This window comes from Mus pahari, chromosome 3 (genome assembly GCF_900095145.1).
Source record: "Mus pahari chromosome 3, PAHARI_EIJ_v1.1, whole genome shotgun sequence".
Taxonomy (NCBI): domain Eukaryota; kingdom Metazoa; phylum Chordata; class Mammalia; order Rodentia; family Muridae; genus Mus; species Mus pahari.
In genome coordinates this window covers 13,631,002-13,655,919 of record NC_034592.1, presented here as the reverse complement: position 1 = coordinate 13,655,919, position 24,918 = coordinate 13,631,002, and the positions used below count along the sequence as shown (strand labels likewise).

The window sequence follows — 24,918 nt, the reverse complement described above, 5'->3', positions numbered from 1 at the left end:
AGCTGTGACCTCAGCAGGAAGAGGGTGGGGTGGAGCAGACTGGAGAGCCCTGTTTCCAGGAGCTGCGAAGGAGGCAGATAACCAGAGTGGCTACTGGGGTCCCCAGAAGCGGGGTGGTAGAGGAGGGGTCTCCACAAGGTTTCATGCCCAGGGTCAAAGATGGAAGCTCCACTGGAGAAGATGGTTTTGGCCCTCACTCCTGGCCCCTGTGGTGGGGTAGAAGACATCATGGTCAGACAGGGCCCAGAGGGCAGGCAGGCTGGACTGAGGGGTTCGGCTCTCTCGTGTGGGGAGGGATGTGTTTCATGTGTCATCTCTAAATAGAGGATGTGGCTTTGTAGTCGAGTGACATCCACGTTGCTTTTCTGAAAAACATGAAGGCAACAGCTCTAGCAGGGCTGTGATCAGCCCTGCGAACTTGGTGGCAGAGGGCTGGGTTTTCCCAGAGGGCCTGGCCCACCCTGCTTGTTTCATCTCCAGTTTATAGGTGGGAAAAACTGAGGCTAAGGGTGAAGAGGCTGGGGGGTGGGGGACCTAAGGGCAGCTTGCATCAGCTTTCACCTTCATGTGCAGGCGTATCCAGAACTTTCCAGACCTTTCCCAGAGGCTGAGAGGGAATCACCAGCTTTAATGAGCGGCTAGCTGCAGGGCATCGTTGTGACTAGGTCAGGACGTGTCTGATCCCCCTTGTTTCCCAGGCAGGGCACACCCTGGCACCTGCTGGCTGGAAGACATGGACTAGCTGGTTGTGATGAGCAGTACTCCAGTCTCAGTTTACCCCTTGAGCATGAGAGGGCACCGGAGCCTCCTCTCTGCTATATCTAGACTGGGCTGAGGGATAACCTCCGGGTGTTAAGAGTGGCTGCTCTTGGAGGTAGCAGCTCCTAGGACTATCTATGTGGTAGGGCCAGTTCTTCAAACTGGGACATATTTTGGCCTGGGGCTGGGGACACCCTGCTGGAGAGGGAGTGATTGCAGGGCGGGAGGGCAGCGGGTGTCTTTCCTGTGGCCTGACCCCATGCTGTACCAGAGTCCAGGCTTCTGAGGACCGATTTGGGAGATTGGGCTTTTGGGTGGTAGATTACGCACTTCGTAAACGATGCCGTTTGAGCCCTGGAAAGTGCACAATGCAGTGTGTACTTAATAGAGGTGTGGATTGCACAACCTGCCCACCTATCCAGTTCCAGACCCCTTAATCAGCCCAAAGGCAGGCTGCTTATCAGCCCCTCCCCTCCCTGGCAGCCACTGAGCAGGGATGATGTCAGGGTCTCACAGTGCCACGGTGGGTGCCAGCTCTGTACTCCTGTTAGGATCATTTCCGACTCGTGGCGCCATCAGGATGAGCCCTGTTCTGACTCCTGACGACAGCACCGAGTGGCCAGAATGTAGTCTCTGGGCTTGTGCTGCCCCCTGGGAATGTAGGGCTCCTTGATTGGGACCTGATGTGTTCTCGTGTTGGTCACAGATAATGTGCCCAAGGCCTTTACAGTGCCCAGTATCCATGGCAGACTCATAGTCAACTATCCTTGGCTTGCCTTCCAACGGCCATCTTGCCTCTTGGCCTTTTACGCCTGCAGGAAGAGCTAGTGGAGTCTTGGTACCTCGCACAGGACAATGGAGGCAGAAGATTTTTGCTGAGGGCTTCGTATGCTTTGGAGCCTAGGATCTAGGGCAGGCGAGGCAGCCAACCCACCTAGGCACCCAGCCGTAAGGAGATGAGAAACTAGGGAGGGTGGGCTGCTGGAGTCAGCCTCAGTCTCCACAGAGTAAAGCTTGAGGAACCGTGTGTCCGAGTGCCCTGGGCCTTTCACAGCTTGGTGTGTGGCCCACTACAGGGCAGCATCTATGGCAGCCTGGATGAGGACATGGACCGGCAGGGAGCCTTAGCCAGCAGGAGAAATGCGGCGGGGCAGTAGGGAGGGAAGCTTTGGCCCGGTCTTCCATAGGCTTGTGCTGTGATTTTCCCTCCACAGCCTAGAAGATCTGAACAGGTATGCCAGTCTATGAATAGCTGTTCCTTGGAAGGGGCACCAAGCTCTGGGTGATGAGAGAACCCAGCCCTTACCTTAGAGGTAGAAAGTATCCTTCAGTTGCCTCTGATGCTCAGACGGATGTAATATCTCTTGCAGAACTGTCTCCCTAGCCAACACAGGGGTCCCCAGTAGAAGGCGTAGGGATGGTTGGATGGACTTGGTATGTAGGGGCTGCTTTCTCAGTGTTCCTGAGATCTACAGGACTCTAGGATTAGCCCCTTTCCCAGGGACTTTACTTTTCATTTTGTGAGGATTGATGTTGTCTGCGTGTGTGTGTGTGTGTGTGTGTGTGTGTCTGTGTGAAAGTGTTGGATTTTCTGGAGTTGGAGTTACAGACAGTGGTGAACCGCCATGTGGGTGCTGGGAATTGAACCTGGGCCCCCTAGAAGAGTTCTTAACCACCGAGTCACCTCTCCAGCCCCTAGATTGTGCCTTTTTGTTGCAGCCCCCTGGACTGAAGTGCTCTGGGTAGAAGGCCTCCCAACTTTCCCGCCTGCTCCTGCCATTGGCACTCCAGAGTGAATTAGCTAGGCTAATTCTCCTCCTTCTGCCGGCCCCTCCCCCTTTAGTTTCTTTGGTACTCACCAGGTGAGTTATAGCCACTGCTGAGGCACAGGGAGGAGTGACTGTCTCCAAGTATGGAATCCGGTTAAATGCTTGTTCTAGCCTTGCCCTAACAGGCAGATAAGAGTTGTCACTGGGCTTGTGTTGGTTTATCCTATCTCCTGGCTTGGTGTCTCTATGCAACTGAAGTGCTTGAAGGGCTGCCCTTCTGAAGTAGGCAGATGAGCCCCTTGTCATCTGTTGATGCTGCTAATTTGCTGAACAAATTCTCCCACAGGTAGTGCCAGAGGCCAGCTTGACCCAAGCTCCAGCGCAGGCCTGGGAAGGCAGGTCCTGTCACGTGGACTGTCAGCCTTGTGTGAGCAATTTGCTCTGTGCAGTCAGCTGAGGGTTTTGAGAAGTGGATGTGCCTAGCCACCTCTTGAGAGTTCTTAGACCCGAGCTGGAGGACTACGGACTGTCCTTCTTCTGAGATGATACCCAGGCCCTGAGGCCATAGCTTGGCTCTGGGTCACCCTGCTGCCTTAACACCACATGTGGGTCTCCCTGTATGAATCACAGCCCAGCCACAGGGAGGCCAGGGAGCCGCAGGATGCATGGAAGCCACTGACTTTCCTAGAGAAACATCTGTGTTTAATCAAGTTCAGGAAGAAAGCTGGGCGGCAGCCTGTTCCCTGAAGCAGGTTTTCCCACGGCCTAGAAGCGTGTGTGTGTGTGTGTGTGTGTGTGTGTGTGTGTGTGTGTGTGTGTGTACATGCATGTAAGGTGCGTGGGAAGGGGAGGAAGCAAGGTTGACAGTGGCTTTCTTTCCTCCATATGCTCCACCTTCGTTTTTTTTGTGATAGAGTATCTCATTGAACCTTAAGCTGTCAATTCAGCCAACCACTGGGCTTCAGGGACCCTTCTTCTGTCTTCTCTTCTGGAAGGCTGGGCTACATGCCAACATGCCAGAGTTTTACCTGGGTTCCTTCCGGAGGTTTGAACTCAGGTCCTTGTACTTACATAGCAGGTGCTTTGCCTATTGAGTCAGTATTTTGTGTGTGTTTGTGTAGGTGTGTTCACGTCTGTATGCTTGTATATTGGTGTGTGTGTAGAGGCCAACACTGGGTGTCTTCTTTTGCACCCCATCTTATTTTTTATAACAGGGTGGCTCACAGAACCTGGCGCTCACTGCTTCAGCTAGAGTGGCTGGCTAGCGCGTTCCAAGGGTTCCTATGTCCACCTCCCTGCACGACGATGACAAAAGTGTGCTGCCATCCCTGGTTCAAGTGGGTGCTGAGGACTGGCTCTCGGTCCCCGTGCTTGCTCAGCGAACACTTTACCAGCAGAGCCAGTGTGCCTATGTCCTTACTTTAAAAGTAGATTTGCAGGTGGAGTTCTTGGTGCACAGGGTTCTCTATTGTAGACCAGATCCCAGAGAGACCCGGGAAGGGAGGAGGCGGCTCACACTGGGGTCTGACTTGTGCTCTCCAGGCTCCCAGGGCCATTGCTCTGCATGGGGAGGAATGTGGGTGGTAAAGGCTGGAAAGATGGCTCAGGTCTGAGTGGCAGCAGCTCCGCCTCCCACCATTTCCTCTCTTGTTTCAGTTCTGAGTGAGCGGAAGCAGCACAGTTACTGGAAGTGAGAGGTTGGGGGTGGAGGGGAGCGGGGCTTCCAGTGTATGTGCCTGGCCTGCGGTGGCTGGGGTAGGGCCTATGCTGCCTTTGTGCTCAACCCTCTGCTGTTCTGCTTCTTCTCGGCTCTGGTTGATCATGGCTTCTAGAGGTTGATCCTGGGAGGTTGGGCTTTCCTTCCTCTTCTGAGGGTCAGACGAGGGTGACTTCAACTCTGTCACAGGGCCTGATAGTGGAAACCAGGTGGGGCACTGGTTTGTGGGACAGTGATGTGACAGATCAGGCCGTGACTTCATCCTATCTTCATGGCTCAGAGTCTGGCCTACTCTGTGGTATCGGCAGCTGGGCTAAGCTGGTCTGGTGAGATGGACTGGGACAGGCGTGGGGGCAGGTGGATAGCCCCAGGTCAGAGGCCACGGCGAAGGCAGGATCCCCCTTCCTCACAGTCTACTCTGGACTTGGCCTCTGAGCCAGGCTTGTTCCCCTCTAACTCCCTGTTCCAGTAGGCTGTGCCTAGTCAAAGCTCAGATAAAGGATACTTCCTTCCTCCAGAGCTGGCGCTGCAACTAGTGTCACACTTCCTCTTCATATGACAGGACCTTATCCTTGGGGTGAATGGAGGATCCCATGGGGCCACTGTAGCTAAAGGTACTGGCTGGCCTTACTGCTGGTATATGGGCTTCATTTGTCTTTGGGGGTCTCACTTTGAGAGCCCTGTGTGTTACCATGAGGCTGCAGAAGGTGCCTGACTGACCTTGGGCAGCTTAGACCTGATGGGTTGTGGCCTTTTCCTTGTGCTCAGTCTCAGCTAAGGAGTGGAGAGGTCACCAGGATGCCAGTGAAGTGATATTTGAAAAGAGGCCAAGCATGGGACATCAGTGTCCACAGGGGCAGAAGGGCCAGGACCTGCAAGCTTTGAGCTTGTCCTAGACCCACTGGCCTGGGACACCCTGGGTCCTATACAGCTCCCTCCCTGGAGCACCTCCTTTTCCCTGGACCCCTTCTAGAGCAGGGTACATTTAACTGGTTCTCCTCTTCTCATCTTTCCTGTGTCCTAAGGCAGAACAGAAGATTCTCATGGATGGCCAGTACACTGTGAGACAATTGGTGACCATTATTGGGATGGGACCTAGCTATCTGCTACGGTATGGGGACCTCCCAAGCAGGGGACTTCTTCCTTGTTGGAAAACATTTGGTTGGAGTGGGGGCTGCTGAGTTTTGAGGGGTGGGGTGACCTCTGGGGCCTCCCACCAAAGCTGCAGTCTGCACTTCAGCAAGTCATTCAAAGGATTCAGTGAAAGCGGGTTTCCTAGGGGGCCCTGGAAGAATGCAGCCAAGATCTGTGCCACTTTGTCTGCCCAGCAGCCAGCGTGACTCTGCCCCGATGGGTATCTGGACATAGGCTTCATCAGCACATCTTCAGTGCCACCAACTAGAAAGGATAGCCACAGGGGTGGTGACAGGTGACCGGCCGCTAGGAGGGACTTGGATTTGGTGAAGCTGAGAGTTTCGAGGTCTCCCTTGCGGTGGCAGTGGCTTCCCAGTTCCTGGGTCTCTCACTAAGAACCCTGCCCCCTTCCTAGGAGTTTTGTTTCAGCCAAACTCCCCCTTTGTGTGTGCCTTTTCCTCCCCCCTCCCCCGAGTTCAGGTGACCAAAGAGATGAGGCAGTTTGGGATATAGGGAACAACATCTCGCATCCCCAGGGAGCCTCTGTTACTCTCTCTTGCCTGTGACTGTTCTCTGAACCAAGGCTGTTCCACTGTGGGTGACAGGAATTAAGCACTACAGAATCTGGAATGTGTATACAGAGCCTGGTAAGCCTGTCTTCCCATCTGTAAAATGGGCCTAGCCCACCTCCAGGACTGTAGTAAGGGTCTAGTGAGGTGAAGCGTCTGGCATCCAAGGGCCAGTTTACCAGGTAGGAGCATGTCTTCTCTTTTGAACTTTGATGGGGGTGGGGGGCAGGGGGACAGAGTAGTCTCTGGAGAGCTCCCTCTCACCATCTTCACATTTATTTGGGGGAAGCAGCGATGGACAGGTGCTTTGGTATAGATCTCAGTGCGGGGCGTCTGGCTTCATCTCTCTCTGGACAAAGCTTTCCCCTCTGCTTAGTGGGAGCAGCTTCAGGGCCAGGGCTAAGTTCCAGAGAGGCCTGTTGCTGTCCTCTGTGGCCGTTCCTCGCCTTCCTTGGTACTGCTGCACACACCGAGGTTTGTCCGCATGAGTCCCAGGGACCACTCAGAGTGGCTGGCAGGCATTGTGGAGTGGAATGTGGGAAGACACACTCCCAGCCTTGTTTGCAGCTTGGGGACTGTCTGTGTTTGGAATGATCAAGCAGGAAACTGTCCCTAGTGGAGGCAGGAGCTTAGGCAGGTGTTTTTCACACCCTAGCAGTGACCCCTGCTTCCTGGTGACCCTAGTTTGCTGGATGGTGCTTTCACCAATGGTGGAAGGGGCACATTGGGTGGAGTCTCCCACCCCTGCTCCTGTGGGTCACCACTTCCCACAGACCAACTTCAGGAAATTGTTTAATGCCCCACCCCCAGCCCCAGGAGCCTTTTTGCCCCCTCAGAGGGACCTTCACAGGCAGCAGTCAGGAGGGGGGTATTGTTTTCCCTGTAGTGGGAAAAGGTGGCTTCCCTGGAGGGCAGGTTCCAGCTTCAACTGTCTCCCACACAAAGGGCTTCCCTGAGCCAGGCCAGGAAGCCTGCGCTTTTCCTGAGCTTCCTTTTCCAGCATATTTTAAACCACCCAAGGATGCAACTGGGGGGAAAGATTTGAAGACAAAGGAGCTGAGTGTGCTGGGAGTGGTTCTTTGAGCTGGAAAGCTGGACCCTGGCTTCAATCCCGGCCAGCCCTGCGGCCACCTGCTGATGTGCTACACCTGCCCTAGTGTGACCCACGTTCCTGCCCTGGCCACTGCTGTCCCAGTCTGACCAGCAGGTGATGTTTGGTCCAGGGGAGTCTACCTTCCACATGCTGGCTGTCTTCTCAGCTTCCTGCCGCCGTGGGAGCCAGGGTCCTTAAGGCTTCAGAGGTTGGGAGGAGAACACAGTTCAGTTATTCCTGCCTGCCTTCCCTGCTGGCACAGGTGAGGCACTGATGCTGGCAGTAAGCAACAGTGTTGCTGTGCCCTCTGGAAACGAACGATGCTGGCAGTGCACAGGCAGCTACCCACGTGCACTTCATCTATCCACAGTGGGGCAGGAAGCTGGGTTGGGGCATGAAGACAGGAGACCGAGAGGTTGAAGAGGGCAACTCTCATCCTCACCCCATGTTCTAAATGACAGGAGAGCTAGGCTCCTGATGCTCTTTGCCTTGAGTTGTGTGGGGGAAAGTAGGGATGGAATTGTGGTCTGTAGGGGTCCCCTGTCTCTCGGACTTGAATTAACTGTTCTGAACCAGGGAGGATACCAGGACTTTACTCAGCCTGCTGTGAGCACCTTCCTTCATCGAGGCACCAGGATTTAGGGGGCTTGGGCTGGCCTCTGCTTGGGTCCCAGGGCCGAGGTCCCAGAACCTCTCTCGTGCAACCCCGCACTCCCGCTCCCAGAAGCCTTTGCCCTGGGATTGCTGACCCTGTGAAAACCCTACAAGGTGGGCTTTGGGTGAGAGGTGGCCCTGGTTTTGGACCTATTGTGCGAAGGTTGGGTGGCAGGCAACCAGCTTTACTGTATTTTCACTGAACAGAACAAAATCAGGCTGGGGTAGGGATCTGCATCGAACCATCCCTTGGGTACAAGAGAACGGTCACCACTTGTTGAGTGGGAACTTGCAGAACAGGGGCTTCAGCTATACTCGGGTGACCGCAGACACAGGTAGAGCAGACTAAAGAAGACAGAGGCGCCCTCCACCACTCTCACCCGGTGCCATCACTCTCAGTGGTTCTGGGGACCTGAGGTATACACAGTCATGCACTGAGCCACCCTCGGCCTCTGGGCCCTAGAGCTCAGACGCCTCACTGCAGGCCCCTGGTCCCAGAGAAGAATAAGCAAGAGCCTTGCTACTCAGATGGGGGCCTGTGGTGCCTCCAGTCCTCAGATGGGGGCTTTTACCTGTGCGATGAGGACGTTTCTTGTGGGACAAGACTGTCCTTTTGTGACTCAAACCTAGCTATGTGCAGAGTGGGAGTCCCTCAGCACCTCACATCTGCTGGTGCCTGCTGCAAGGGCCTCTCTTCAACCTCCCCCCTCGAGACAGACAGACAGACAGACAGACAGACAGACACACACACACACACACACACACACACACACACACACACACACGGAGACACACACACAGACACACACAGACACACACACACAGCTTTCTGGCAAAACTGAGGCAAAACTAAGAATTCCATCTCACCATGGAGCAGCTGAAGCAGTGCTGGGAGGGTCCTACAAGACATGTCCCTTCTGAAAGTGCTTTCTCTCACAAGGTCCTCTGGCCACTGGGTTCTGGGAAGCCAATGAAGGGGCTCCAGTGTTGACTACCCCCTCCCCACCCCAGCTATCTCAAGTCTAGTAAACCTACTCCTTTCCCCAGCCCTACTTGGCCATAAACCCACCAAGGGCAGGAGCTAAGGAACTCCTACTGCAGTCCCTCTGCCCCCTCCTCATTTTGGGGTGGAGGGAGCTGTCATCTGTCCCCTGGGGGCAGCAGATGGCCATGTAGTTTAGAAAGGAAAACAGTACTTTAGAATTAGTCCCGGGTGAGAGGCCACAGCAACATCTGCCTCTGGATGCTTTGGGGAGTCACATTTCCATGGAGTGGCGCTGCCAGGGAGGTGGGAGTCAGCACAGTGGAAATGCTGAAGCCGCCAACAAAGCCCAGGCAGCGGTTGTGGGATGACAGGCACAGGGGCCATTCGTACTCCTCTGCATCTGCGTCTGCAGGAACCAACCCTTCCTGGGGCCCCAGCCTGCCTGATACTCACCTGCAGCCAGCCACAGTGGGACCGGTCACACTCCAGGCAATGGAGTATGTGGTGCAGAAGAGGCAAAGTGGAGAAGTAGGTGCCCTAAGGAGCCGTAAGAAGGAAGTAAGGGGAGGGCACACCTGCCGTGGCTGGGTTCCCACTGCAGAGGCCCCTGAGTGCCGGAGTGTTGCAGAGCCCTGGTGGTTCTCGGCTCCTTGACGGCTCAGGCTTTCATCCTTAGCAAGTCCCATCTTTCAGTTCTGGGAGGGTCTTTCCTCCCTAGATAGGAGGTGACTCAGGAAACAGAGGACATCCTGGGTCACTCGGGGAAGCTCTGGTTGGTGTTCGGGGACTGCCCAGTAAGTGAGGCTTCCCGTGTAGGGCTTCCATGCCTCTATGTTGCTCACATCCACTGACACTGGGGGATTGTGGCCATGGCTGTAGCCCAGCTGTGGCCTAAATGTCCCTTCTTAGGGACATTTGAATGCTGTGAGGAGAGCACATGGCCAGGTGGTACAGAGGTCAGACAGGTAGGCCGTAGACAGGAGAAGGGCTTTTGAGCTGTTGTTGTTTGTCCGCCAACCCCCTGCCCTAGACCTAGACCCTGCCACTTGGCTCCAGGCATCTGAGGGAATGGTCCCATCCAAGTGGCCCTGCTGGTCCTCCAGCTATGGAATGCTGGTGGTGGACGGTGGCCTCAGCCATGGTGGTGGGCCCAGCTAAGGAACATGCCTGCGCTATGGTGTCCCCAAGCCTGGGGTGGCAGTGGGGTGGACAATGGGCCTTCTCAGCTATCACATTCCCCCACGGAGGAGTGGAGGAGCGTCCCTGGCCACCAGCTTCCCAGCTCCTGCCCCACCCGCTGGTGTTGGCGTCTGGCCGCGCCCAGCAGGGGCAGCTGTCCCCTCCACAGATGCACCTGCTCCCCGCCGCCCTTTGTCCATGCTGCTGGCGCCTGATTTATTGGCCATATTTTCCCCCTTGCTGGTCCAGCAGAACACAGCAGTGTTGGCAAGTGTGCATCCCATCTAGGCGGGTTCCCCAGTCTCTCACTGTGGTTCCTATTCACGGTGCTGTAGGGAACACAGCCCATGGCCGGAGGCGAAGAGGAATGTGTGCAAGCTTGGAGCCTTTGGTTACATTCAGTGTCTTTACCCTAAGAGACCTAGCAGGGGGTGGCTTAAGGACTGGAGACCTAACATCGGGCTTGCCCCATTTTTCCCTCCCAGGGAAATCTTCCCGCCTCTTGGAGCCTCAGTCTCACTGGCCTAGAGCTCCCCCCACCCCCTTAGCCTGCAGGAATGGGTGGACGGCAGCAGCTCCATTTGGCTTTGAAGATGAAGCTCCCTCTGTCCCTTAACACTCCCTCCCCCGTGACTTCACCAATGGCTGGGAAAGAAAAAAATAAAAAAAAAAAACCTTTTCTCCAAGTGGGCCGAGGCCAACCCTGCTCGACAAAGAGGCATTGATCCAGAGAGGAGGGCTGCTTCTAGGGGCCAGCCTCAGTGGGCAGATCCCAGGCTCCCAGCAGCCTCTCCAGCAGGCTGGTAACTGGATCCATGAGTAGCCCAGGCAAAGACTGCCTCCCAGCCTCCCCAGGGTTGATTCTACCAGAGCCTAGGTGCCCCAGAGAAGCAGGTGTGGATCTCAGTGGCTGGCCACACTGGCGGGGAGGTGCCTTCCAAGGCTACCCCCTCCCCATGCAGGAGGAGCCAGATGTCCCCCATCCCCACCCCGCCCCCCACACCAAACACACACTTCCCATGCAGGACAGGAACCTTCCCAAAGGCTTGTGTTAACTCCCCGGGGAGTGGAGTGTGATTTGTTTTCTTTAGGCCAGTTGGTTTGAGACTTTTGGCTTGTGGCAACAGATGGTCACCAGAGTGGCCATTTTGTGTCTTCCATACCCAAGCGGTAGACACAGATGAAAGGCTTCAGAGAGGACAGATGTCTCCCAGTACTTCTGCTAAGATACCTGACCCCAGACCCCATGCTGCCTCCAGCAGCTCTTAGTGGGGAGGCCTCTCCTGGGGCCACTCTCACACGGGGTGTGTGTGTGTGGGGTTGAATATAAATAGCTGTTCAGAAGCAAGTGGGGACTGACAGGTTGGCTGGAGGTAGGGATTGAGGCAACTTACAGCCAGAGCTTGGGGTGTGTGTGGGGCAGGGGTGGTCAAGGGGCAGTCTGCATGCCAGTGAGCAGGCTCTGGAAGTCAGGATGTGCTGTGTGTACCCAGCACCTGGCTGTGACCCTGCCATGGGGGTTGCCCTGTCAGCTAGCATGTTCTGCCTCAGAGCCTCTGCCTCTGGGAAGAGCTTGGCTTGGCGGCTCCCAGAGCCTTCTGTGGGAGTGTGGGGCCAAGAGGTGGGGCAAGAGTGGGGTCAGGGATTTATGGCCCAAGCTCTGGGAGCTAGGCAGACAGGTGGCTGAGGAGGCTACTGAAGCTGGGGCAGTGGTGCACCTTGAGCTCGTCCCCGTAGGGAACCAGCGAATGGAGCCGGGAAACCCCTCACCTGTCTGGAGGTGACTCAGGCTTTCAGCCTCGGTCCTTCGGTGTGTCATGTCCTGAGAGGAGGGTGCTGATGCTACTGGAGCAGAGTGTGCAGTACAGAGAACGTGTGTCTGGAGGTTTTATGTGTCCCTGAGGGGTGCCATTTTGGCTGGGGGTATGATATGAAGAACCTGTGTCTGAGAGCGGAGCTGTAGAGAGTGGGCAGCGGCCTGCATCCTGGCATAGTCCCCTTGCCACAGGGCAGGAACTGAAGAGAGAGAAAGCACACACAGTCTCCAGTCTGCTCCGCTTCCCGCGTCCACTGTGCTATTGATGTTTGAAAGTGGAAGGAACCGTGAACTCTTTTATTACCCAGATGATGCATATTCATGACAGAAGCCCGGAGAGAAAAGCAGATCAGCCTCCTAAATGAGAGTTTCACAGAGTCTATGTCGACATCCCCCCACAGGGCTGGGGGGAGGGGGCCCTGCTGAGCCTGCAGGGCCCCTTCTCCGTAGCTCACTGCGGGTGTAGACCCGGGTTTGAAATCTGCCGGGTTGGGTTTGAAATCTGCCTGGTTTGAAATTCAGGCTGGTCTTGTCTCTAGCCTGGCCCCAATTAACAGTCATTATTATTTCTTTTTTATTGAGGTGAAGCTCACTTAGTCTGTGAAAGTAACCCCTTTAAAGCGAGCGCCTCCATGGCGCTGATGCGCGCTCCAGAGCTTACATCATCCCAGAAACCTCTGCCCAGCGAGCAGCCACTGTACCTCCATTCTAGAGCCCGATCCCAGTTGCACGATCCCAGTTGCACCCGCTGCCCAAGGTCGGGTAGCCTGTGGCCATGAGAGAAGAGGGCGGGGAGCTGACTGCCCTACATGTCTGTCAACAGCTGCAGCGGGGCCTTTGTGGGCCAACGATGCCAGGACCCCAATCCTTGCCTCAGCACGCCGTGTAAGAATGCTGGAACGTGCCACGTTGTGGACCACAGCGGCACTGTGGATTATGCCTGCAGCTGTCCCCTGGGTTTCTCTGGGCCCCTCTGCCTCACACCTCTGGACAACGCCTGCCTGGCCAACCCCTGCCGCAACGGGGGCACCTGTGACCTGCTCACTCTCACAGAGTACAAGTGCCGCTGCCCACCAGGGTGGTCAGGTAAGGGCCGTAGGAGGTTGTGAACTTCATGGCTGGGACCCTTAGGCCTACCCTATCTTTGTTGACTTGATTTGTCTGGTACACCAAACTTTATCCTCTCCTGGCTCAGAGTTAAGCTGGGATCCAGAAAAATCTTGGGGATTCCTTGGGAACTCTGGTCCTTTTCAACCCTGAACTATCTGATTTTTGGCTGCCCTCTTTCAGGCCCCCAACCTCTCACTGTTTCTGTGCATAAAGGATGAGTCCTCATGTAGCCCTAGTCTTACCATCTCCTGGTCAGGGTGCCTCGACTTGCCATTGCTTATATATGTGGGGTCCAGGAGACGGCTAGGTACAAATTTTAGACTGCCATTCCTACTTTCTGTCCTTGAGCAGTCACTTGGTCTCTTATGACTTCCAGTCCTCTGTATGCAGAAAGATGGCCACATTCTGCAACAGGTACTGAACATCATGAAGATAACACTTTAGATCTATCCCTGGTTGGTACCTCCGTGATGTCCAATTCTGCCATGGGTTCACAGGGAGGTCCTGCCAACAGCTGACCCTCTTCCCTGCCTCCCAGGAAAATCATGTCAGCAGGCTGACCCCTGTGCCTCCAACCCCTGTGCCAATGGTGGCCAGTGCCTGCCCTTTGAGTCTTCATACATCTGTGGCTGCCCGCCTGGCTTCCATGGCCCCACCTGCAGGCAAGATGTTAACGAGTGCAGCCAGAACCCTGGGCTGTGCCGCCATGGAGGCACCTGCCACAATGAGATCGGCTCCTATCGCTGTGCCTGCCGTGCCACCCATACCGGTCCCCACTGTGAACTGCCCTACGTGCCCTGCAGCCCCTCGCCCTGCCAGAATGGGGGCACCTGCCGCCCTACGGGGGACACCACCCACGAGTGTGCCTGCCTGCCAGGTAGGTTCCATCTCAGTGTGCTGGCCTCCGGCCTGGTTGTCCATGTCCGTGCGTGCTCCACTGTCAAGCCCGAGGGATGCAGGAAGAGTTAATGCCCTTTGGAGGGAGCCCAGAAAGAAGCTTAGAGAAGGGCAGCAGCCATGGAGCCTTAGGTGCGGTATAGGAGCAGGTCAGGATAGGGATACCAGAAGCGAGGGGACACACTCAGTGGCACCACACACATCTGTCAGGTCCCACTGGTCTGTTTCTGTCTGGGCCATCTAGATCCAGACAGCTTGGTGCATAACCCCCAAGCCTTCTTTCTGCTGATTAGAATGCCTTCTCTTGGTATTTTCTTCATGCTGGGCCTCCCCTGACCCATAGCCAACTAATACCCACATGTCAATCCCTCGAGCCTCTTAGGGCAGGGAGCCAGCCTGCCTTTACAGATGCTCATGCACTGTTTGCAGTCCACATGTGAGTCTCTGTACGTTAGGGGATTAGGGGAGCACCCTGTCATGGGCAGCCCCTGGGGTTTCCCCTTTCTCTGGGGATCATAATTGGATAACAGGGTCTTGAGGGCCTTAGGGACCTCAAGTCGAGTCATTCATTACTTCCTCTGCAGTGTTCCTCCCACTGTGCTCGATGTCTCTGCAGGGGTGGGGCCTGCAGGCAAGCCCTAGTCCTTTCTGTTGCTGCTCTAACGATGGTAACTCAGTGATCTGCGGCAGCATGGAGCTGCCGCCAATCCACTTTTGGCAAGGGTGGGGTGGGTCAACATACCAGGCAGTTGAGAGGAAGGAGGAGTGGGCTCAGGAAATAGGAATAGATTTGGTTGCTGGGGGTGACCTCTTCCATTTGCAGCCACTCCCCTTGCAACCCCGGAGCCACCCTTCACCCTGAAAAAGGGAAGTTCCCTTCTGTCCCAAGCTTGCAGAGTCAGCCTCAAGTCTGCGTGCAGACACTGGCTTATACATTTCCTGAAAGTCACTAGGCAAGCTTGGAGGTAACAGATAGCTGCCTACACACTCCCCAGCCTCTCTGGAGGGCTGGGACAGGATCCTCACGCTCAGGAAGGCCCCAGAGCTGTGGGTTCAGATCTGTCTCAGTGGCCGCCTAAGCCCTCAGCTGTTAGAGCCTGTGTTGAGAGACTAGACCGGGTCTGTCATGCACACTGAGAGAAAGCCTTGTTCAAGGAGCTTGTGCATGGAGCTGCCACTAATCCACCTTAGGCAGGGTGGGGTGGGTCAACTCAGAGTGCTGGGAGGTGGGCAGAAGGGAAGCAGGGGCTGGTTGGGGTCCCTTTACCATAGCCGGTGGGTCACCCCTAAAGATGGAACACACACTAACCTGTGCTGTGTGGAGACACGCTATTTCAGAGCAGGGAGAAGTGAAAACTGTCCACCCAAATTGCTGTTGAGGGGAGTCCAGTCTGGGCACAGTTATACCCACCATTTGGGATCCCCGGTAGCTATGTACCAGGTTTCCTGAAGACTGTATGAACTAGGGCGGACATAAGGAACTAAGACTGGGACAGAACTTAAGCCTGAGAGCTCTGATTGGGAATTAAAGCAACTCTGGCTCCTGTGTATCCATCCCCTCACGCTCTCACAAGCCCGGTTTCCCTGGAGGATGCTGAGTAGGCAGAGGAGGCTCTGGCCAGGCTCCATGTAGGACCTATGATCCCTTCTCTCCCCTAGTGAAATCCTTCTACACCTGCTCAGGGCCCCTCCAGGCTTGCTTCTTCCTGGAAGCTTGCCCTGTGCTAGAATAAATCTCGGCACAGGCAGGGAGACAAGCTATTTGGTCTTGCTGACCCCTGGGCAGGTGCTAGGCTCCAAGTTGGTTCCTCCCTCACCCAGATAAGCCTCTTCCAAGCCTCCAGCTTCTTGCTGTGGTGCAAGATGGTGGGGTGGAGGGGCATCTTTGAGGAGGAGGCAGACAGGTGGGTTCTCCAAGGGCAGGAGGGGTTCAAAGGCATCCCCAGAGATGGTGTTAATTAGTAACCGGCTGCAAGTTTGGCTGTTGCCAGACTCGCCTTTCTGGGTTGATCATTGAACTGGCAGGAGTTGAGGAGATTAATAGCTAACTAGCTGCTGAGCAGGCCCTTGGGAGCCACACTGCAGGCCACACCTTGGGGCCCAGCCGCAGGCTAGATGGACTGCCTTAGCTTGTGGAGGAGAGATGGTTGCCCTGGCTGTGCCCTGAGGAGATCACAGGTTCTGACTGAGCAGGCCTACCTGGATCCACCCACTTTGGTTTCTAACTTAGTGCTCCCAAGCCCCACTTTTAGCTCCAGCAGTTTAAGGTATTTGTGGCTGCCCCACTGATTCAGTGTAGACAACGGTAGTGTGGAATCGTCTGTGAAATCGTTAGTGGTTTTGTGGCAGAACCTTTAAGAACACTATGTTCTTGGATCCCTGTCTTTACATAGTGACTTTCTAGAGAAGAGCTGTCACCTGTGGACACGGGAGTAGGGATGGCATGGAAGGATAGATAGATGCCTTGTCCAGAGCAGAACATTGCAGGTCCATCCAGAATCTGAAGATACTGGAGCCCACCCGAGGCTCCTCAGCAGACTTCTAAGGTCAGGCTAACCTGCTGGCCCCTGTCCCACAGGTTTTGCTGGACAGAATTGTGAAGAAAATGTAGATGACTGTCCAGGAAACAACTGCAAGAATGGGGGTGCCTGTGTGGACGGCGTGAATACCTACAATTGCCGCTGCCCACCGGAGTGGACGGGTATGTATATGGGACTTGTATGCAGCAGCCTTCCACTAACAAAACTGCACACAACGGGGTGGTAGGAAGGTCTGAACTCTGTCCCATGCTACGGAAGCCCACACTGCAAGACACAGGGTGACTGGTAGCATGGGACAGCTTCTGTGCTTCCAGTTGGAGTCAGCACAGCTCAGCATCAGATGGTTCTTGTGAGCTATTAGCAGCTAATATCCAGACATCAGGTCCCCAGCACTGAGCCATACAGGAGTCTAGCATTCTGGGCAAGCTACCAGGGATGAATACAAGGTTGTCCTCAGGGGGCTCACTGGTTAATGATAGCCAGGTCAGCCATGAGCTGACTACCCTTTGGGCTAGAGAATGGGGTAACGTGCTGGCTGCTCAAGTCATCTAGGATGACTTCCTACAGAGAGTGGCTTTCAGCCCCACAGCCCAGAGCAGGGAGCTCATCTTGTAGCTGAGGTTGATGGTCCTGTGGCCCCTCATAGGTCAGTACTGTACAGAGGATGTGGACGAATGTCAGCTCATGCCCAACGCCTGCCAGAATGGCGGAACCTGCCACAACACCCACGGTGGCTACAACTGTGTGTGTGTCAATGGGTGGACTGGCGAGGACTGCAGTGAGAACATTGATGACTGTGCCAGTGCTGCCTGTTTCCAGGGTGCAACTTGCCATGACCGTGTGGCTTCCTTCTACTGCGAGTGTCCGCATGGACGCACAGGTAAGTCAGCGCAGGAATCTCCTGCGAGAAGGGAAACTTGGTTGGCTCACACCCCTGGTGGAAACGCCTGGGGAGCCATGAATGGGGTCAGAGGGACCAGCTTCACTCAGATATAGGTACAGCGCTGGACATGCAGCTCAGTTGGTAGAGTGGCTGCCTAGCATGCACAGGATACTGGACTCAATCCCTAGTACCACATAAACTGTGGGTAGTGGCACATGCCTGTCAAGCCAACACCCAGGGAAGAGTGGATCCAAAGTTCAAGGCCATCTTTAGCTATATAGCAAACTTGAGTTCAGCCTGGAATATGTGAGACCCTGTTTTAGGAAGGGGATGGGGAGAGAGAAAGCTGTGTCTCTTTGGCACCTCCAGCAATGACCCTTGCTGGACAGAGGCATCCTGGTGATCTGAACTTTGTGGGATGCCTGAGTGAGTCAGAGAGATTCGTTCCAGAGTATTGGGTGAGGATGGCCCTGCTGCAACAACCTGTTAATCCCAGGCTAGGGAAAAGCAGTGCCCACTCACCGCAGCTGTCTTGTCTAGGTCTGCTGTGCCACCTCAACGATGCATGCATCAGCAACCCCTGCAACGAGGGCTCCAACTGTGACACCAACCCTGTCAACGGCAAGGCCATCTGTACCTGCCCCTCGGGGTACACGGGGCCAGCCTGCAGCCAGGATGTGGATGAGTGTGCTCTGGGTAGGTGCAGATGCAGCGGCACAGGCAGCAGGAACGGGCTGGCTATCACATATGTGGGATGTGATCTGTCCTGGAGAACCACCATTTTGATGGTCTGGGCTGGGGCATTGCAGGTGGTCTGGAGGCTGGAAGGCCAGATGAACCCTCATCCGTGCCTCTCTCACCAGGTGCCAACCCTTGTGAGCACGCAGGCAAGTGCCTCAACACACTGGGTTCTTTTGAGTGCCAGTGTCTACAGGGCTACACAGGACCCCGCTGTGAGATTGATGTCAATGAGTGCATCTCCAACCCGTGTCAGAATGATGCCACTTGTCTGGACCAGATTGGGGAGTTCCAATGCATATGTATGCCAGGTATGTCTTGTGCCACTTCCCACCATGGGGGCTGCTAAGAGCAGGCAGCAGGGGAATGAGTTAAGGCTGCATAGCTTCAAGAAACATTTCTGTCATGGTTGGCAGCATCTGGGAAACCGAGGCCAGGATAACAGGACTAAGTAGAGAATGGACCCAGAGTTGGGCGCCTAGACTCAGAGCAGATATAGACATGAACCACAGTGGTCACACTAGGCCCGTATGAGGGAGGGTTATTTCTCTCCTGAGTCTTCAGCAGGGGCTCTAGATGGACCTACTGAAGCCGTGCTCGGTCTCACCATCTCCCGTCCACAGGTTATGAAGGTGTATACTGTGAGATCAACACGGACGAGTGTGCCAGCAGCCCCTGTTTGCACAATGGCCGCTGCATGGACAAGATCAATGAGTTCCTGTGTCAGTGCCCCAAAGGTGAGGCCACCTACCTACCACAGGACCCGTGTCCTCATGATCTCTTCCCAGACTCCTTTGAGGGAGGACTTGAGTTGACTAGGATGTTTTCAGGCTTTCCTCAAAAGGTAAAGGCCCTCGTGAGCAGTGGGCACTGTAGGGAACCTGGCACCGGAAACCCTTTACTAAAGGAGGGAAGGATGAACAGGAGCTGCAGTGTCCACCTGCTTGGCTCTGTCCTCTCCTTGATGGTCATGGGAATAAGGACATAGTGTGGGGATCTGACCTCTATGACTGGGAAGGACTTGGAGGAACTGAAGAGGGGACCAAAGTCCTGGGAAGGTGTCTCTTGCCTACTCCAGGGCTGGACCAGGCCTTGGGCCTTCTGAGATGTAAATAAGCCATCCTAGACTTGGTTGAGCTAGGGGAGTTCCATTCACAGCCTAGTGCAGCTGTAACCATAGCAACCAGAGGCTATTTAGGAAAAAGACCCCTCTGTTGGGCCAGGGAGGCAGCTACTGAGCAGTGCTAAACCAGGAGCTGATCAGAGGGGCAGTGTGCAAGGGGCAGGATAGGATATAAGGGCAGGTTGAAGCCTGGAGGTTAGTGGCCCCTGGTGTCAAAGTACCCTCTAGGGAGCCCATGTGAGCAGACATTGAACTCTAGGATTTGTGGGTAGCAGCCATGAGGTTAGGACACTGTCAGATATAACCATCTTGTCTTCCCTGGCCACAGGCTTCAGCGGGCACCTGTGCCAGTATGATGTGGATGAGTGTGCCAGCACACCATGCAAGAATGGTGCCAAGTGCCTGGATGGGCCCAACACCTACACCTGCGTGTGTACAGAAGGTACAAAAAGCAGTGCAGGATCTGGGGAGGGAACTCTTGAGGCTAGATAGCGCTGAGAAGGGGACAGGAAACTGGGGAGGCCTTAGTTTGGGGCCATATAATCTGAGAGCCAGGAACTTAACTCTGCTTGGACTCCAGGCAGGAGTGATGAGAACATCTCGGCGTATGTGATACCCCCCATCCATCAGCGACCAGGCAGTGATCCTGGGCCTGCTCGGTGGTTTGCCAAGGTGTGGCCAACTGAGTGTTGAGGGAGTAACTGGCCCTGAAGCTCACTAATACCCACCTTTCCTGCCATCTAGGCTACACAGGGACACACTGCGAGGTGGACATTGACGAGTGTGACCCTGACCCCTGTCACTATGGTTCCTGCAAGGATGGTGTGGCCACCTTTACCTGCCTGTGCCAGCCAGGCTACACAGGCCATCACTGTGAGACCAACATTAATGAGTGCCACAGCCAACCGTGCCGCCATGGGGGCACCTGCCAGGACCGTGACAACTCCTACCTCTGCTTATGCCTCAAGGGAACCACAGGTGACTGGCCAGAGCTGGCAGTGGGTGGAAAAGGGTGAGACCAGGCTTGGAAACTGATTACATGTCACGCTGCCCCTAGGACCCAACTGTGAGATCAACCTGGATGACTGCGCCAGCAACCCCTGTGACTCTGGCACCTGTCTGGACAAGATTGATGGCTATGAGTGTGCCTGCGAACCAGGCTACACAGGTGAGTGGCTGAAGTCAGAGGTCATGGTCAACCCTAGAGTCTGGGAGGGACTGTGGGGTTAGCCGGGGTCCAAGGGCTGGATGACACAAGCTGGGTGTCAGCTACCCACATCTTGATCTGCCGACCAGTAGCGGTATCTATCATAAAGACTGGGTGCCCTCCACATGCCTCCTGTCCCCTGTCAGTGTCAGCCCTGGCCATGCCAGACTTAGAGGCCCAGTAGGCTGAAGTTGGGTAGCCAGAGCTCCGAGGCCAAGCCTTTGGACATGTGCTCAGATCTGATAAGATCCTTAGCTTCTCTGAGCCCTGGGGACCTTGTCCACCAGAGACACATGGTACCTCTGTTCCTCTAGAAGGGTAGAAGAGGATGGGTCTCAGGCTGTGGTAAAGCTGGGTTGAGAGAGTGACTCAGTTGGGAAGGTGTTGGCCTAGCATGCGCAAACCCTGCGTTCAGTTCTCCCGCCATGTAAACCATATAGAGTGGCATACGTTGTAACCCTCGCACTCTGACATTGGAATCAAGAGGATCAGAAGTTTAGGTCATTCTCAGCTACATGTGAGTTTGTGGCCAGACTGGACCACATGAGGCTCTGAAGCTGCTGGCACTTCGGTCATTGCCACATAAGGCACTTTACCATAACTCAGAGTTTCATAGATTAGCACAAAGGGAAACTTAGACCCAGCTAGGAGGGGTGGGCTCTGGGTGGCAGGCCTGGAATCTGAGCTCCTTCCCACCCACAGGAAGCATGTGTAATGTCAACATTGACGAATGTGCGGGCAGCCCCTGCCACAACGGGGGCACTTGTGAAGATGGCATTGCGGGCTTCACTTGCCGCTGCCCCGAGGGCTACCATGACCCCACGTGCCTGTCTGAGGTCAACGAGTGCAACAGTAACCCCTGCATCCATGGAGCTTGCCGGGATGGCCTCAATGGGTATGGCAGACTGACCTGGGAGGTACAAGCTGGGGCAGGCACAGGCTGGGTGAATGAGTGCTCCTGTGAGACCAGTGATCTGAGGTCAGCCCCTAGTGTCTTCCCAGCATCCCTGGGCTGTATCCTCATTGGCTAGCATCAGCTCAGGATATAGACTCTAAGCACACTGTGGCTGCCAAAATAGTTGTCTGATACTGTGGTGACAGCAGCCCTCTGTCAGTGTGTGGGGGCAGGGGAGATTACTAAAGCCTCCATTAAAACTATTAAAGTTTTATACAGAGGGCCAGTGCATTGTCAAGGTGGCATTGTCCCAGTCTGGAACCCTTGCATGGTCTTGGGCCAGGTGGGTACCTCTAGCCCAGTAGATGACATGTGCTTGTCCTCAGACTGGAACTGTAGTTTAGCAGGAGGGCTCTGAGCCCAGCCTACAGCTCAGGCCTCTCTGTAGGTACAAGTGTGACTGTGCCCCTGGGTGGAGTGGAACAAACTGTGACATCAACAACAACGAGTGTGAGTCCAACCCTTGTGTCAACGGTGGCACCTGCAAGGACATGACCAGTGGCTACGTATGCACCTGCCGAGAAGGCTTCAGTGGTGAGCGTGTTTGGTGACACAGCAGAATGGGTCCTCCCTTTGGTCTCTTTCTCGGTCCCCCTGATGAGCTAGCATTTCTCAGGCTGGGATCCTGGCTCTCTTGAGTAAAGGCGTAGGGCAGAGGCTCAGGCCCACCTCCTCTTGCTCAACTTCCTACAGGCCCTAACTGCCAGACCAACATCAACGAATGCGCCTCCAACCCCTGCCTGAACCAGGGGACCTGCATTGATGATGTCGCTGGGTACAAGTGCAACTGTCCTCTGCCGTATACAGGTACGAGCAGCCAGGGGCTGTAATCGGCTCTGGTGGTAGCTAGTGGAGCTTACCAGGCACAGAAGAGGTTCTGTTCCTCGACGAGGGTCTTAGGTCCTTAGACTGGAACTGCAGTTTAGCAAGAAGGTTCTGAGCCCAGGCTACAGCCCAGGCCTCCTGGGCCTAGGGAGAGTCACCAGATGGGCAAACGCCGAGGATGCCTGGGAGGGAGCTCCGGGGGTTGTGTCGGGGTGTTTATCTGGTACGTCTAGAGTGAGGCGAGCACTGGATTCCTCCAGAGAAAGCCCAGGAGGATGACTGGTAGGTACTGCATGGATCAGTGTCCACTTTGCCTGTGCCTCTGGGGGCCCTGGCTGCCCTCCTCTGCTGGCTGGGCCTGGGATTCCTTTGATGGCAGCTTCTTTGTGTGAGGAGACAAGGAGCCCTCTGTTCAGATGAACAGAGGCAGCTCCTGCCATGGGCACTGCCTGAGGAATGGCGAGAAGTAGACCCCCTGCAGGAGAGATGTGCATTGAACATGAAAGCCGTGACCACATGGCCCCCAACCCTGCAGCTCCCAATGCTGCCACTGAGTACTGGTGGCTTCATGCTGCAGTTGCTGCTGCTGCTGCTAGGTTTTAGACATAGCATGTGGGTCTGTGAAGGTGGAGAACCTTCCAGTGTTCCTATGATGCCTGGCAGGATGCTGTTTTCTTTGACAAAGTTAAAGGGCCTGGATTTTGTCTCCTGTGTTGGTCAGTGAGGAAACTGTCAGCAGCCAGGCACACCCCATGTCCCTTTTGGTCTTGCTGCTATCGGGGCTAGCGGGAGGAGTCAAGCCGTGCTGACCAGCTTCCTGCTTCCCTTTGCACAATTGTCGGAAACTCTGTCAAAGTTCCTGTCTGCCCAGGTCACCGTGGAAACCGATAGAGAGAGGCCCTGGAGAGTCTCACCAGTGGGCTAGGGCCATGGTGGGAGACAAGGGAGATAAGGCTTCCTTGCTTAGCTCTTGGAGCCAGCCATGGCCATAAACAGGAAAGCTAGCTGGGATTACAAGGGGAGTCACCTGGGTTGCACATGGCTCCCCCAGGCGGTTTTCAGCCTTCACTGCCCTAGTGTGAGGCTGCACCCCATGTTCCCTAAGTAGGATATGCTTGGGGTAGCCACAGTAGCTCTGTCTCAGGAGTGAGCCTGCTGTGACCTAAAGTCTCTGGATCAGCTCAAGGTTTTTCCAGGAATGGGGAGCAGGCCAGGGTCCCCCAGGCTCAACCACCTGTTACAGTAGGGTCTTGTTTTGAGGTTTCCTGGTTGGGCAAGGCCCAGGCTTCATCTTGCAGCATTTGGGAGATGAGAGATGGCTTCCAGGACTACATAGATGGCTCATGGAGAAAGAGTGCTTGTGGAAACATGAAGCCTGTTTCATGAAAACAGGGTACCTCTAAATGCCCATAACCCCAACATTTGGGAGCAGAGACATCACATCTTGAGAGCTCACTGGCCGGCCAGCCTAGCTAAAATGGCAAAGCTTCTGGTTCAGTGAGCCTCTGTCTCAAAGGAATAAGATGCAGGGTTGGCAGAGGACACCAGATATCTGTCTCTGCTGCATATACTCTTACACACCCGCATACATATACTATGTACATTAAAAAAAAAACAAGGGGCTTCAGAGAGAAACTTGATTCTGCTTTATCTCTATCTAACCTCCTGTAATCGTCATTCCTCCCTGGATCAGAGTCTGGCTGGCCAATCATACAGCATCTCCTATAACTCCCTCTGCCCCCTATGGAAGACGCTACAGGCCAGGCTCACTGGGTTCTATCTTCTACATATCTTTCTTTCTAGGAGCCACGTGTGAGGTGGTGTTGGCCCCATGTGCCACCAGCCCCTGCAAAAACAGCGGGGTATGCAAGGAGTCTGAGGACTACGAGAGTTTTTCTTGTGTCTGTCCCACAGGCTGGCAAGGTGAGGCTTGCCTGGTCCCACCAGACTGGGACAAAGATGGTGGGTGGGAAGTTAGGGGCCCTGGCCAGCCTGTGGGACAGTCTCCAGAAATGAGCCCATCAGTGCTGAGCCACCTGCTCTGGGAAGCTCCAGGAGCAGGAGATGACCTTGGATGGCCCTTCCCATTCCAACTCCATACCCTTCTGTTCCCCAGAGGTCAGGGGAGAAGCACTGGAGATAGACAGACCAGCTAGGACAGAGGCTCGGAGGGCGGGGGCAGGTAACCAAATGAGTTTTGTCCTCACAGGTCAAACCTGCGAGATTGACATCAATGAGTGTGTGAAAAGCCCATGTCGCCATGGGGCCTCCTGCCAAAACACCAATGGCAGCTACCGCTGCCTCTGCCAGGCTGGCTACACGGGTCGCAACTGTGAGAGTGACATCGATGACTGCCGACCCAGTAAGTGGTACCCAGCTCTGTTCATCCTATGTTTGGGTGCCTCAGTTCCATGGCAGGGAGCTGCTGAGAGTCTGAGGTGGGAAATAGTCCTGGTGCCTGGCAGTCATGAAGGACTGTGGATAGCCGTGCCCTCGGCTCAGTCCACTTGCCTGTGCCTGAAAAGAGACATCTGGCCAGAGGCTAGACAGGCCGGGAGGTGGCTGTTGAGCGTCATCAGTGTGTGCTTCTCACAGGCTTTGCTGCTAGATTTCTCAGCTCAGCTGAGGATAGGGGACAGAGGCACCAGGCACTTCAAAATGATGGCATGGGGCCTCGTTGTACTCAACCTTGACACTCGGCCCTTGTCAGGACCCACTGAATTGTGTAGGGCTTTAGGGATGCCCCGCATCCTGAGTCAAAGCTAAAGGCAGAGGGAGACTGAGGGAGGTTCTGCCTGGCACCATCAGTGTGTGTGGGGGAATGGGCTTCCCCATGACTGCCTTGGGCCTGAGGGAAGGAGCTCATGCAGAGCAGATCCCAGGCTCAGTGCTGGGATGGGCCCTGTCGACTACAGTCACCGAGGCTTGCTGTGAGCGCTTGCCACCCCACACCACCTTCTCAGTG

General features: G+C 55.1%; 1 protein-coding gene across 1 annotated transcript in view; it reads left to right on the top strand.

Moving 5' to 3' along the window:
* The window catches only part of Notch1 (notch receptor 1), a 45,817-nt gene that overhangs the window by 5,815 nt on the left and 15,084 nt on the right, over positions 1–24,918 (top strand). Inside the window, exons 3-17 of the mRNA XM_021194012.1 lie at positions 12,499–12,761; positions 13,324–13,662; positions 16,261–16,383; positions 16,869–17,102; positions 17,646–17,801; positions 17,969–18,154; positions 18,467–18,580; positions 19,295–19,408; positions 19,711–19,944; positions 20,024–20,134; positions 20,876–21,068; positions 21,517–21,662; positions 21,822–21,935; positions 23,757–23,876; positions 24,163–24,315. Of these exons, the coding sequence (XP_021049671.1) occupies positions 12,499–12,761; positions 13,324–13,662; positions 16,261–16,383; positions 16,869–17,102; positions 17,646–17,801; positions 17,969–18,154; positions 18,467–18,580; positions 19,295–19,408; positions 19,711–19,944; positions 20,024–20,134; positions 20,876–21,068; positions 21,517–21,662; positions 21,822–21,935; positions 23,757–23,876; positions 24,163–24,315 (2,600 nt within the window). The remainder of the gene's footprint in view (positions 1–12,498; positions 12,762–13,323; positions 13,663–16,260; positions 16,384–16,868; positions 17,103–17,645; positions 17,802–17,968; positions 18,155–18,466; positions 18,581–19,294; positions 19,409–19,710; positions 19,945–20,023; positions 20,135–20,875; positions 21,069–21,516; positions 21,663–21,821; positions 21,936–23,756; positions 23,877–24,162; positions 24,316–24,918) is intronic.